Here is a 14,804-nt window from a genome sequence, read left to right as displayed (position 1 = left end):
TTCTCACAGTGTGTCAGGACCCTGTCAGGGGTGTGTGGAGTCTCACAGTATGTCCGGACCCTGTCAGGGGTGTGTGGAGTCTCACAGTGTGTCAGGTCCCAGACAGGGGTGTGTGGGTTCTCACAATGTGTCGGCACCCTAGCATGGGAGTGCGGTGTCTCATGGCAGGTAAGGACCCTGTCAGGGAAGTGTCGGGTCTCACAGCGCATCAAGATCCCGCCAGGTTTGAGTGGGGTCTCACAATGTGCCAGCACACTTCCGGCAGGGGGGGGGGGGGGCGGTTTGTGTTTTCACAGTGTGTCAGGACCCTGTCAGGGGTGTGTGGGGTCTCACAGTGTGACAGGATCCTGCCAGGTGTGTGTGGGGTCTCACAGTGTGTCAGGACCCTGTCAGGGGTGTGTGGGGTCTCACAGTGTGACAGGATCCTGCCAGGTGTGTGTGGGGTCTCACAGTGTGTCAGGACCCTGTCAGGGGTGTGTGGGGTCTCACAGTGTGACAGGATCCTGCCAGGTGTGTGTGGGGTCTCACAGTGTGTCAGGACCCTGTCAGGGGTGTGTGGAGTCTCACAGTGTGTCAGGACCCTGTCAGGGGTGTGTGGGGTCTCACAGTGTGACAGGATCCTGCCAGGTGTGTGTGGGGTCTCACAGTGTGTCAGGACCCTGTCAGGGGTGTGTGGGGTCTCACAGTGTGACAGGATCCTGCCAGGTGTGTGTGGGGTCTCACAGTGTGTCAGGACCCTGTCAGGGGTGTGTGGAGTCTCACAGTGTGTCAGGACCCTGTCAGGGGTGTGTGGGGTCTCACAGTGTGTCAGGACCCTGCCAGGGGTGTGTGCGGTCTGTCAGTGTGTCAGGACCCTGTCATGTATGTGTGGGGTCTCACAGTGTGTCAGGACCCTGTCAGGGGTGTGTGGGGTCTCACAGTGTGTCAGGACCCTGTCAGGGGTGTGTGGGGTCTCACAGTGTGTCAGGAACCTGTCAGGGGTGTGTGCGGTCTCACAGTGTGTCAGGACCCTGTTAGGTGTGTGTGGGTTCTCACAGTGTGTCAGGACCCTGCCAGCAGTGTGTGGGTTCTCACAGTGTGTCAGGACCGTGCCAGCAGTGTGTGGGGTCTCACAGCGTGTCAGGACCCTGTCAGGGGTGTGTTGTTTCTCACAGTGTTTCAGGAACCTTCCGGGGTGGGGGGGGTATTGTGGTCTCGCAGTGTGTCAGGACCCTGTCAGGGGTGTGTGGGTTCTCACAGTGTGTCAGGACCCTGTCAGGGGTGTGTGGGTTCTCACAGTGTGTCAGGACCCTGTCAGGGGTGTGTGGAGTCTCACAGTATGACCGGACCCTGTCAGGGGTGTGTGGAGTCTCACAGTGTGTCAGGTCCCAGTCAGGTGTGTGTGGGTTCTCACAATGTGTCGGCACCCTAGCATGGGAGTGCGGTGTCTCATGGCAGGTAAGGACCCTGTCAGGGAAGTGTCGGGTCTCACAGCGCATCAAGATCCCGCCAGGTTTGAGTGGGGTCTCACAATGTGCCAGCACACTTCCGGCAGGGGGGGGGGGGGCGGTTTGTGTTTTCACAGTGTGTCAGGACCCTGTCAGGGGTGTGTGCGGTCTGTCAGTGTGTCAGGACCCTGTCATGTATGTGTGGGGTCTCACAGTGTGTCAGGACCCTGTCAGGGGTGTGTGGGGTCTCACAGTGTGTCAGGACCCTGTCAGGGGTGTGTGGGGTCTCACAGTGTGTCAGGACCCTGCCAGGGGTGTGTGCGGTCTGTCAGTGTGTCAGGACCCTGTCATGTATGTGTGGGGTCTCACAGTGTGTCAGGACCCTGTCAGGGGTGTGTGGGATCTCACAGTGTGTCAGGACCCTGTCAGGGGTGTGTGGGTTCTCACAGTGTGTCAGGACCCTGTCAGGGGTGTGTGGGGTCTCACAGTGTGTCAGGACCCTGTTAGGTGTGTGTGGGTTCTCACAGTGTGTCAGGACCCTGCCAGCAGTGTGTGGGGTCTCATAGTGTGTCAGGACCCTGTCAGGGGTGTGTTGTTTCTCACAGTGTTTCAGGAACCTTCCGGGGTGGGGGGGGTATTGTGGTCTTGCAGTGTGTCAGGACCTTGTCAGGGGTGTGTGGGTTCTCACCGTGTGTCTGGACACTGTCATGGGTGTGTGGGGTCTGACAGTGTGTCAGGACCCTGTTACAGGTTTGTGGGGTCTCACAGTGTGTCGGGACCCTGTCAGGGGTGTGTGGGGTCGCACAGTTTGTCTGGACCCTGTCAGGGGTGTGTGAGGTCTCACAGTGTGTCAGGACCCTGTCAGTGGTGTGTGGGGTCTCACTGTGTGTAAGGACCCTGTCAAGGGTGTGTGGGATCTTACAGTGCGTCAGGAAGCTATCAGGAGTGTGGAGGGTCTCACTTTGTGTTAGGAACCTGCCAGGTCTGTGAGTTGTCTCACAATTTGTCAGGACCTGTCAGGAAGTGTGTAGGCTCTCCAGACAATGTACTCGGGTGAAACAGGGAGCGTACGAAAACATTGATTGTTGAAATGTTTACTTTAGAGAATGTGACAGTGGGAGAAATAATTTTCTTCAATAATCAGGGAGAGGTCTGTTCTGTATTCAGAAATAGATGTGGGAACTTTACTGCTGTGACTGTTCCCTCAGCAAACAGCATGAAGAACAGTGAAGAATAAGTTTGCCAGGAAATTGTAGAAAATTACCAAATCCTTAGTGCAGGGGAACGGAGGGGTTTTATTGTCTGAATGTAGATGGGAAAAGCATTATCACAGGTGACAGAAACGTGAGCAGTTTGACAACTTCCTTTGGTGCCGTTTGAATATTAACATCTTTGGAATTTGTTCTTGGAAATGAGAGAGGCTGAATAAGGGTTGTGGTCTAGATTCTTTATATTTCTGTTCAAGGGCTTTGAGAAATCAGATAAAACATGGGCTACTTTAAGATTAATAATTTTTACGATATCTGTCTTCACCACGCTGTCTCCTCTGTTAAATGTGCAGTTGAGTAATCCAACTCAGTCTGTGATTATGAAGCCTTGCAATCTCTTTCGCCCATGCACTGCCCCGGGCTCCATTTTTACAGACACAATGTGCTTACAGATGTACAATAGTGAGTTTCTTATCCAGACGATCACAATTTAATCAATTACAATATTATTTATAGATATTTTCAGTCCTTTCACCTTTCTTGCCACAATCCCACAACGCTCGGTTTCTCTGTCCTAATTCCCATCTCTCACCCTTCCACAGTGTCCATCACACGACACATCAATTTCAGCTTCTGTGGACTGTGCTGAGGATTTTGTCCCCAATCACACCCTCACTGACACTGTCTCCTGATGGAATTCCCAGGATTATTCAGTGGGATATAAAACTGGATAACTTTAGCAGTGTTTGCAGTAAGGAGGCGCAGATGTGAATATAGTTGGTTTCATATGCTGCTTTGGGGTTGAACAGACGAGTTGGGATGCTACCTGCTTTTCTCATTAAATTATCATTGTTATTCGGTGCCGAGAACTTCAATGGACTCCCAGTTCAAAAATGATTTCCTGTAGGATCTGAGGGAATTAAGATGAGGGCTGTACCGGGGGTTGGGTGGTTATAGGGAAATGATTTCACCTTTTGGAGTAAGTCATTTCCCATAATTTCGGTCCTCAGATTGCCCTCTTCTCCATTCTGACTTGGGTGGAGGGATCCGTAGTTGCAGGACCCAGAGAGGAGTGATCCCTTTCAGTAAAGCCCCCATCTCTCTGCGTTGTTCCTCATGCTGTCCTGTGAAATCTCTCCCTCGAACAAAATATTTTTCCCCGTGTCTCACTGTACTCTGTATCATGGTGGAACATTTACCTGATCAAATCCCCGTGGCTCAGCAACGACATGGCCCTACATAATATCACCCTTCGGTGGAAACAGCGGTTTCTTCACTTACCTTTCAGCTCCCTGGGAATCTCCGGTACAGGTCGATGGACTGGAACACAACCTGTTAAGATTTAAACAATTTGACACATTTCAATTCCTCAAATTATGAGTATGTAATGACTGAATCCAAAATTAAATTAATCTCTGATACTCTCTCACCATGTTCCTGTATTTCTTTCAGTATTTTGTCCAATGTTGGGACACCAATCCGGATTTTCACGAAGGTTTCCCACATCACCCTCCGGGCGCGGGAGCCTTTCTCCATCACCAGGCTCAGGAGGAGTTTAGAACTGTCCGCCCGCTCTCCCTTATCAGCGAGATCAGAGATTTTCTGTGAAGAGTAACGGTGAACATATTGGGGACTGACAGATTCACACAGAGAATGAGAAGTAAATGATGTGCTCTGTAACGGGATCACACTGAGCAGTCACCCGGACGGGTGCTGATCCTGTCTGGACATGGACTGTACATTCTGAGTGCAGAGCACACGGAGGGACATTCACCGTGAACCTGGACCACCAGTCAATGAGATCCTGGCTGGTCTGTGACCGCTTCATTCACGTGGCTCCAAATTCATAAATAATTCCTCATCGGATTTGACCGTGTAAAACAGAAATCAGAAAATAACGATCACAGATGAAGAAAGAAGTCAGGAGGGTTTTTATAACAGAGTGAGCAGTCTCGGAGAAGTTGCAGAAAAGATTATGTGAGTCATCTCCTCAGTCCGCCAGTGTCCAACATGACAGCGGATTACCGGCTGACACCTGATGCCTTTCCTTTGCCTTTTCCAATGGAGGTTTGTTCGGTGATTACACATTAAAACGTAGCAATACTCCCCGATCCACACTGTTTGCAGTTACAGATTGTAACGCAATCATCTCCACCCAGAACAGAACACACTCGAGCTCCTGTGACATCCACTGATGATGCCCCGGTTCTCACTGACATCCTGTCGTCACGCCGCACGGTCTTCCCAAACCGAAACCTCCCGTCATATTTCCATTTAATACTGTAAGCCCACACAACCGCTACCTGCTCAACTCACTCTGAACATTGAGCAGCCACACACCAGTCCGCGGGGTCTTTTCACCCCTTTCTATCACTGGTTCAGATTCACATGTTTGTGATTGCAGGTACAGTATTTATTTCCCAGTTGTTCTTTTATCTAATTTAATATCCGATGACTGAGAGATCCAACACCCGTCAGTCCTGTAATGTGTGAAAATTCAAACCCATTCTCCCTCCCACTCACCCGATGTTCCTCTCCGCTGAACTGATTCTCGGCCGTTAACGCCAGGCTCACTCTGTGCACCCCTCCTTCCATCGCCTGCTCCAGCCTGTCCCGGTAGAAGTCCGTCAGCTGCAGCAGCTGGGAATCATTCCAGCTTGCCAGGAGCTCGGTGATCACTGAGCTCGGACCTGTGAAGGGAAAGGAGGAGCTTAAAGAATTTGCCGACCCCATGTTGGGCAGTAACTTTCTCTCTGGAACCTAAAGATGGTGGGGCAGGTCACCAAACACAGTGTAAAATAAGTATGGCAGGTGTAGAGAGGTCTGGAGACGGGAGTCAAATAGGGAGCGGTCAGAGATCCGGTGGTGGGGATGGGGGCGGGTGGTGAGCCAAAGGTGGGATAGAAAGAGGGTAGGGAGAGGGGGAGAGAGGTAGTGGAGGGGGAAGGGAGGGGTCCGAAAGACGGACAGGATAGGGGAAGGGAAGGAGGGGTGTGACGGAGAGGAGGGGGGAAGGGAGGAGGGAAGAGACGGAGAGGAGAGGGGGAACGGAGGGGTGGGAAGAGACGGAGAGGAGAAGGGGAAGGGAGGGGAGGGGAGAGATGGAGTGGAGAGGGGGTGGGTGGGGAGAAACAGGAGAGGGGGAAGGGAGGGGTGGGGAGTGACGGAGAGGGGAAAGGGATGGGTGGGGAGAGACAAGGAAGAGAGGGGGTAGGGATGTGTGGGGAGCGAGGGAGAGAAGAGGGGGAAGGGAGGGGTGGGGAGTGCTGGAGAGGAGAGGGGGAAAGGGAGCAGTGGGGAGAGATGGAGAGGGGATTTTACTCCTTCCACGTGTGACTGTTCCCTTAGGGATGTTAACTCTCTCATCTCTCTGCTGATTTCACAAATATTTTGTGAAGTGCAGACACTGCATTAAACCCAGATACAGAGTCAAGGCAATTGCTGACATACCCGTGACCTTTCCTGATGTTGACGTCACTGGAACTCCCCCATTCCCGGCCCGTACAGCCATGTTGAGGACAGTTGTGGTGAGATTTTGCTGCGTTGTATCAAACAGAATTAATAGTAGAGCATCAGGCATTAATTGAAATATAAAGGAGAACACTGTTTCGTTGTTAGGCAGAACGACACACTTCCAAACATCTTGGGCCTATCCACTGAAGACTTGATATGACCTAATGGACCTGCGCTCATCCACCCACAATCACAGAATACCCATTTCCCCTCTATCCCTAGATTGTTCACCTTTCTGGGATTCCCCGGAGTATCTACTCGCTGTATTGCAGGCAACTCCCTTTAAAGAACCAATCTTGTGTCCTCGACTGTGAGTGATTTATCAATGGAATGGCGAGGCAGATTGATCAGACAAAACCCTCTGCTTTGGTCCTCCTACCACTGGTGGCGCTCTGGTGAGTAATGGCTAGCTGTTACAGCAGTGTTACGTGAAGCATTTCTGCTGACCAATGGGACGTCTATTCCTCTCGTCACTGAATAATACAGATTTCTCAGTCACACCTGATTCTCACCGTCCCCTTTCAGTTTAACATCGCCTGGCATTGACACCTATGGCAATATATGTGGTTTGAGTCTACATAGAAATACTCTACATCCTGAACAATGCAGTCTATAGTCTTTTCTGGCATCTTGTCCAGAAACCACATTTTCTCCCCCAGGATTTTAAGATCATTATTAGCACCTAATCTCCGGTCAAGATTTATTTTCGCATTCATCTGGCTATTATCAGATAGTTACATGGCACCTTGTTCAACACAATGCAGACCCACCATACATCAAAAACTGCAAGCTGGCAAAAACAGATTGACAATAACTAAAACAAAATGCTGGAATTATTGAACAAGGCAGACGGTACGTTGATACTTCCGGTCGAAGACCGTGTAATCAAAGCTGAGCCTATCTGTATCAGCCATGTATCTGCTCTCTGTCTGCGTTGTATTCTATGTAGTGTATTTATTATTTTCTTATGCTGTGGGGTGGGGTAGGGTGGGGTAGGGAGGGGTAAAAGTGAAGGGAATCAATTAAATATCTGTGCTTTGTTCACAGCTGGGAACTGACGGATGTCATACCTTTGATTATTATCCACTCCAATACACTGAATTTACACTCGGGTGGACTTGAGTTCCATCACTACAAGATTGCATGTTAACTGATTTCTAATAAAGGATCGAATACACCAACCTTTACAATCACCAACTTTTACAATCGCTATTGGAGTTGAGGACACGTCATATAACCTTAACAAATCCTTGGGGGTCGCGAACAATGACAAATTTGTTTGGCTACACTCTCAACAAATGTTTCTCAATCTGATGATTATTTCAAATATAGGACCATAAGATATAGGAGCAGAGGTAGGTCATTCGGCCCATCCAGTCTGCTATGCCATTCAATCATAGACTGATCTAATTCTTCTAGTCATCCCCACTCCCCTGCTTTCACCCCATACCCTTTGATGTGCTGGTTAATCAAGAACCTGTATATCTCTGCGTTAAATACACCTAATGACTTAACCTCCACAGCCGTTCGTGGCAACAAATTCAATAGATTTACCACCCTTTGACTAAAGTAACTTCGCATCTCTGTTCTAAATGGATGTCCATCAATCCTGAAGTTGTGCCCTCTTGTCCTAGAATCCCCTGCCACGGGAAATAACTTTGCCATACCTAATCTTCTCAGGCCTTTTGACATTTGGATTTTTTCTATGAGATTCCCTCCCTCATTCTTCTGAACTCCAGGGAACACAGCCCAAGAGCAGCCACGTGTTCAATATACGGTAACCCGTTAATCACTGGAATCATTCTGGAGAACCTTCTTTGAACCCTCTCCAATGTCAGTATATCACTTCTAAAATAAGGAGCCCAAAACTGCACACAATATTCCAAGTGTGTCCCACGAGTATCTTATGGAGCCCCAACATCACATCCCTGCTCTCATATTCTATACCTCTAAAAATGAATGCTAACATTGTATTCGCCTGCTTCACCACGGACTCACCCTGGAGGTTAACCTTTTGGGGTATCCTGCACAAGGACTCCGAGTCACTTTGCATCGCTGCATTTTGAATTCTCTCCCCATCTAAATAACAGTCTGCCCATTGATTGCTTCCACCAAAGTGCCTGACCATACACTTTCCAACATTGTATTTCATTTGCCACTTCTTTGCCTATTCCCCTAAACTATCTAAGTCTATCTACAGACTCTCTTATTCCTCAACACTACCAGCTCCTCCACCTACATTAGTTTCATCGGCAAATTTAGCCAGTAATCCATTAATCCCATAGTCCATATCGACATACATCGTAAAAAGCAGTGGTCCCAACATCAACCCCTGAGGATCTCCACTGGTAACCGGCAGCCAGCCAGAATAGGATCCCTTCTTTCCCACTCTTTGTTTTCTGCCGATCAGCCTGCACACTCAAATTTCAATGTGAACTCGATCATATTGTGATTACTGTTCCCTAAGTGTTCCTTAACCTTAAGCTCCATTATCACTTCTGGATCATTGCACAACAGCCAATCCAGCACAGACGATTCCCAACTGGGCTCAACAACAAGCTGTTCTTAAAAAAAAAAAACATCCCTTTGACATTCTACCATTTCATTCTCTTGAGGTCCAGTACTAACCTGGTTTACCTAACTCACTTTCATGTTAAAATCCCCAACGATTATCATGATATTGCCCTTCTGACAGGCCTTTTCTATCTCCTGCTGTAAATTGTAATCCACATCGCGGCTGCTGTTTGGAGGCCTGTATAAAGCTGCCATTAGGGTCCTTATACACTTTCCATTTAACTCAACCCATATCGACTCTACACCTTCCAATGGTATGTCATCCCTTTCTAATGATTTAATATTAGTTCTTCTAGACAGGGCCATATCACTCCCATATCTGCCTACCAATCTATCTCTCCGATACACAGTGTATCCTTGGACATTCAGTTCCCAATGGCAGCCATTCTTTAGCCAAGATTCAGAGATGGACACTACGTCATAGTTGCCAATCTGCAGCTGAATTTCAAGATCGTCCATTTTATTCCTTATGCTGCGTGCATTCAAGTACAACACTCTCAGTCCAGCATTTGTTGCTTCTGTTTTAATTGCACCATGACTCTATTGCCTGTAACTCATGCCACTGGCTGTGATTAAGCCTCAGCTCCTGCCTGTCATTTCTATCATCTCTAATACAGGTTATCTACGATTTATTTCTGTTCTCCCCTTCCTCAGCCCAATCACTCCGGTTCCCACCCTCTGTTAAACCCTGCCTAACAGCACTATTAACCCTGCCTACTCAGATAATTTGACTTCAGGTGTAATCCGTCCTTTTTGTACAGGTGGTCCCTTCCCCAAAAGAGCCCCCGATGAATCAGGAACCTTAAACCCTGCCCCCTACACCAGTTTCTCAGCCACGCATTAATATGCCAGATCATGACATTGTCATGGTCCAGTCCATGAAATCGGCATTCCGGTTCACCATCCCGTCCAAGTTCCTTATTCCAGGTTTTCCGGTTTCCCCCAGCATCGGATTCTTGTTTGGGCTGGCTTTGTAAACAGCTTCAGGATTCAGCCTCTGGCGGCTGGATTATTCCTGCCCAAACCCCCTGCCCCTATCCCTTCCCTTCACTTTCCTCCTGGTGCCTCAACTTGCCTCGCTGTACCATGCCTGGAGCCTCATTAATTAGTGAATTAATAACACTATTAATAGTAAACATTAATAGGAGATTTTAGAACACTATTAGGACACGATGCTGTGCCCATTTCTATTTTTAAACTTTCAATGTACGATCGAGTAGGGACAAGTTTTCAAGACATTCCTGGACTCCTAAAATAACTTCGTAAACCACCAGATCTTACTGTTTTTAAAAGCAAACCTCATTGAAATTTGAACACCGCTTGCAAGTAGAATGATCTCAGAGAACAAATATATAATCGTCCCTCACACCGCAACATCTGGAGGTGATATCCTTCTGTTCACAGTAAAACCAGTATAATAAGGCTATTTGGTCCATCCAGTCTGATCCAACCTTATTCTCCTACGTTCTTCCTTAAATCCTCAATCTCCTTACAGTCATGAACATAGTAGTCTCAGCTGTATCACAATAACAGCCTCCAACACCCCATGATGAAACAATTTCCACAGATTAACCATTAGCCGAAGAAATTCCTCTCATCTCAGTTTTAAAGGGAAGTTTCTTTATTCTGAAGGTGCAACCTTGGATTTCAGACTCTCTGACCAATGGAAATATCCTCTCCACGTCCACTCAATTCAGGCTATTCAACATTCAGAGGTTTAAGTAGGATCGCACCCTGTCCCGTCGCTCTGAACTCCACTGAGCACAGGCCTTGTGAACATTGTTAGCAACACCTGTACTGAACACATTTTCAGGCAAATCGGTACCAGGAGAATTTACGGGAAACAAAAACAGTGATGATTTTATTGTTCTCGAAACATTACAAAAAGAGCACCTACGTACAATTATCAGGAGATTTAAATCATTCCAGAGTGAATGTAATTAAAAAAGTAATCTGCAATTATTTGAAACGGTCAGCAGGTAAGGAACAGCTGTGGGGAGAGGAACTAAGTAACAATTCAGGTTCCCAAACTTTCGGTAGAATGGCTTCAAACATTTTCCGCTTGTAGTGCGGATCTCCAGCGTCCCGACTTTCTCAAATCTAAATGTAACGCACACAAACTAGTGCAAGATCTTAGCAGGCCGTCCCAACCCCTAAAATGTTGACTGTTTACTGTTCTTCATAGATTCGACTGTACTTCCTTAGAAGGTTGGCGTCATTCAATGTCTGCAGTGAGATGCTGAAGATGTTCTATAGGTCAGTTGTTGAGAGCGCCCTCTTCTTTGTGGTGGCGTGTTGGGGAGGAAGCATTAAGAAGAAGGACGCCTCACGTCTTAATAAGCTGATAAGGAAGGCGGGCTCTGTCGTGGGCAAAGTACTGGAGAGTTTAACATCGGTAGCTGAGCGAAGGGCGCTGAGTAGGCTACGGTCAATTATGGAAAACCCTGAACATCCTCTACATAGCACCATCCAGAGACAGAGAAGCAGTTTCAGCGACAGGTTACTGTCGATGCAATGCTCCTCAGACAGGATGAAGAGGTCAATACTCCCCAATGCCATTAGGCTTTACAATTCAACTGCCAGGACTTAAGAACTTTTTTTTAAAGCTATTATTAATGCTTTTTGAGCTAGTGATTTAGATGCATATCATATTATTACTGAGTTAAGTATTGTATTGTATGTAATGAGTTTTTGCTACAACAAGTGTATGGGACATTGGAAAAAATGTTGAATTTCCCCATGGGGATGAATAAAGTATCTATCTATCTATCTATCTATCTATCTATTCTGCCTAGCCTGTTGAGTTCCTCCAGCATTTTGTGTGTGTTAACTTGAGTTTCTGTTTGATTTCCGCTGCCTGACAGACAGGTGACAGTGATGGGAAATTTCCACATACGGTTTGAACACTGGACCGTGTCTATTTCTACTGTTATAAACACAGAACAGCCCATTTAATCTCAGCATTTGGAACAGGAGCTTATCCTGTCTGCAGAAAAGCAGTCTTTGCTTCCAAAGGAACTTCAGAAACAAATATCTGAGCCCAGAAGAAAAACACCCGTTCAACTCCTTAAGAAAACTTGGTGGCCCGATCCTCGGCTCCGTTTTACCTTGGTCAAAAACTGTGGTATCAGGATCCAGATCTGCGGTAAAACAGGAGCGGGAGATGGGATCACGTGACCCATGAAGGGTCACCCACCTGAACCGGTAATTTTGCTTCTCACCCCACAAACACTACCTACCCACCGCTGCATTTTCCAAATTATTTCATATTTACACCAGTTACATTTTAATTAAAAAAAAATCCCTCTGTATCTTCCCCGATCCCTTCACTCCATCACCGGCTCACAGAGTTACCGGTTCGATTCACATCCCGGTCCGGCACACAATTCAGACCCAAACATATATGCAGATTTCATTTAAATCACTTCTATGGGTACAAACACTAATTTCTATTCACATTCCTCCGGCCTCACTGGAAAGGAACATTGAAACATCAAGTGAGAATCAGCAAGTGGTGGCCATTCAGCCCCTCTAACCATCAACAAGATGGCGGCTGCTCTCCCATCTCAGCTACATGTTTCTGTCCGATCCTTGTTTCTTCGATCCCTTCGGTCTCCACACATCTGCCGATCTCTGTTTTAAGTGAGGATGATCACTGAGTCTTCACTACCCTCTGTGGTGGGGAATTACAGACATTCAACACCCTCGGAGTGGAGACATTTCCCCTCAACTCAGTCTCAGACAGTCCACCCCTTTTTTCAGAGACTGGGATCCCTGGTTCAACTGGTAATGATGTTGTGCATTTCAATGTGTTCACCTCTCAGTCCTCGATTCTCTAAATGAAAGGGTTATCACATTTGATCTTTCTTCATATGATGATCCCACCATTCCAGGGATCCGTCAGGTAAATCCTCATTGCACTCCCTATAACAAATACTCTCTAACCTCTTTGTTAATCCTCTATGGAATTAATTTCAATCTTCTGCTGCCCCGTGTTTCCCCAACCACTCACCTCCCACCCCTGTCACTATTTCCACCTTCCCACCTCCCCCTCACCTGGATCCACCTCTCACTCCCCAGCTCTTGCCCCATCCCCATCCCTCACCTCTTTTCTCTGACTATTTCTCGTCCACTCTCAGTCCAGAGGGACGGTCTCGGCCCGAAATATTTACCTCCACAGATGCTGCCCGACCCACTGAGTTCCTCCGGCAGTTTGTTCTTTGGTTATGGGGAGCGGGATTTTACACCATATTCCAGGTACAATCTCAACAAAGCCCAAATAATTGTTAAAGTCATTTCACTCTGATATCCAATAACTTTTACGATAAATTCAATGTAGTTTTGACTTCCTTCCCCACCCACTGCACCTTAGTCCCTCACCATTTAAACCATTTAGTGTTTCTGTTTCTCCTACAGAAGTGGGTGATGTCACATTTCCCACATTGGACCAGCTGACCTGTTGTTCCCACTCACTCCTTTTGCCTCAGTTACGCTGAAATCTCTCGAGAACAGACACAGAAAATAGAACCGTACAGCACAGGAACAGGCCCTTCGGCCCACAATACTGTACTCAACCAATTAAATTTTTTTACCGAAAAGTTAACCAATCAAATCCCTTCTGCCTACAAAATTTCCACAATACTTCTATTTTCCTCACATCCGTGTGCCTATCGAAACGTTCCTGAGAAGTCCCCAATGTATCTGCCTTTACCACCACCCCAGGCAGCACATTCTAGTGACCCACCATTCTCTCTGTAAGAAACACTTGCCCTTGACATCTCCTTTCAAACTACCCCTTTACTCCTTGAATGTATGGCCTCTGGTGTTAGACATTGCTACCATTGTAAAAGATCTTGTCTGTCTACTCCATATATGCTTCGCATAATCTTATAAACGTCCATCCAGTCCCTCCCTAGCCTGAGCCGCTCCGGAGAAAACAACCCAAATTTGCCCAGCCTCTCGTTATAGCTCCTGCCCTCTAATCCAGGCAGTATCCTGGTAAACCTCTTCTGCGCCCTGTCCAAAGTCCCGACATCCTTCCGAGAATGGGGGCGATCAGATCTGTCTGAAACACTCCAGATGTGGTCTAATCGAGTTTTATGAATTGTGAATGCAATATCTTGACTGATAAAGGCAAAGATGCCATTTGCCTTCTTAACCACCCTGTCAATCTGTGTAGCTACTTTCAGGGAGCGATGAACTTGGACTCCAAGATCCCTGTGCTCATCGACATTTTAAGGGTCTTACGTTTAACAGTGTACTGTCTCTTTACATTCCACCTACCGAGGTTCCAATATGATCATCACTAATCAAATCTCCCTGAGTTTTCTCAGGTCCTGGTGAATTTATTGCCAAGTGTACAATAGAAACATAGAAACATAGAAAATAGGTGCAGGAGTAGGCCCTTCGGCCCTTCGAGCCTGCACCACTATTCAGTATGATCATGGCTGATCATCAAACTCAGAACCCTGTACCTGCTTTCTCTCCATACCCCCTGATCCCTTTAGCCACAAGGGCCATATCTAACTCCCTCTTAAATGTAGCCAATGAACTGGCCTCAAACTGTTCTCTGTAGCAGAGAATTCAATAGATTCACCTCTCTCTGTGTGAAGAAGTTTTTCCTCATCTTGGTCCTAAAAGGCTTCCTTCCCCTTTAACCGTAAACTGTGACACCTCGTTCTAGACGTTCCCAACATCGAGAACAATCTTCCTGCATCTAGCCTGTCCAATCCCTTTAGAATTTTATACGTTTCAATAAGATCTCCCCTCAATCTTCTAAATTTCAGCTAGAATAAGCCAAGTCGATCCAGTCTTTCTTCATATGAAAGTCCTGCCATCCCAGGAATCAATCTGGTGAACCATCTTTGTACTCCCTCTATGGCAAGAATATCTCCTCAGATTAGGGGACCAAAACTGCACACAATACTCCAGGTGTACTCTCACCAAGGCCTTGTACAACTGCAATAGAACCTCCCTGCTCCTGTACTCAAATCCTCTTGCTATGAATGCCAACAAACCATTGGCCTTTTTCACCGCCTGCTGTACCTGCATGCCCACTTTCAGTGACTGGTGTACAATGACA

The 14,804-nt window shown here is 47.2% G+C and overlaps 1 protein-coding gene across 1 annotated transcript in view; it reads right to left on the bottom strand.

Annotated features, from left to right (window-relative positions):
- Positions 1-14,804, bottom strand: part of LOC140721285 (NACHT, LRR and PYD domains-containing protein 3-like) — a 77,362-nt gene that overhangs the window by 15,820 nt on the left and 46,738 nt on the right. Inside the window, exons 4-7 of the mRNA XM_073036141.1 lie at positions 6,086-6,178; positions 5,159-5,325; positions 4,066-4,237; positions 3,917-3,967 (exon numbers count right to left, since the gene is read on the bottom strand). Of these exons, the coding sequence (XP_072892242.1) occupies positions 3,917-3,967; positions 4,066-4,237; positions 5,159-5,325; positions 6,086-6,146 (451 nt within the window). The 5' untranslated portion in view covers positions 6,147-6,178. The remainder of the gene's footprint in view (positions 1-3,916; positions 3,968-4,065; positions 4,238-5,158; positions 5,326-6,085; positions 6,179-14,804) is intronic.

This window comes from Hemitrygon akajei, unplaced genomic scaffold, assembly GCF_048418815.1.
Source record: "Hemitrygon akajei unplaced genomic scaffold, sHemAka1.3 Scf000053, whole genome shotgun sequence".
Classification (NCBI taxonomy): domain Eukaryota; kingdom Metazoa; phylum Chordata; class Chondrichthyes; order Myliobatiformes; family Dasyatidae; genus Hemitrygon; species Hemitrygon akajei.
Note: the sequence above shows the minus strand (reverse complement) of the source record. Positions and strands in the feature narration are given on the sequence as shown.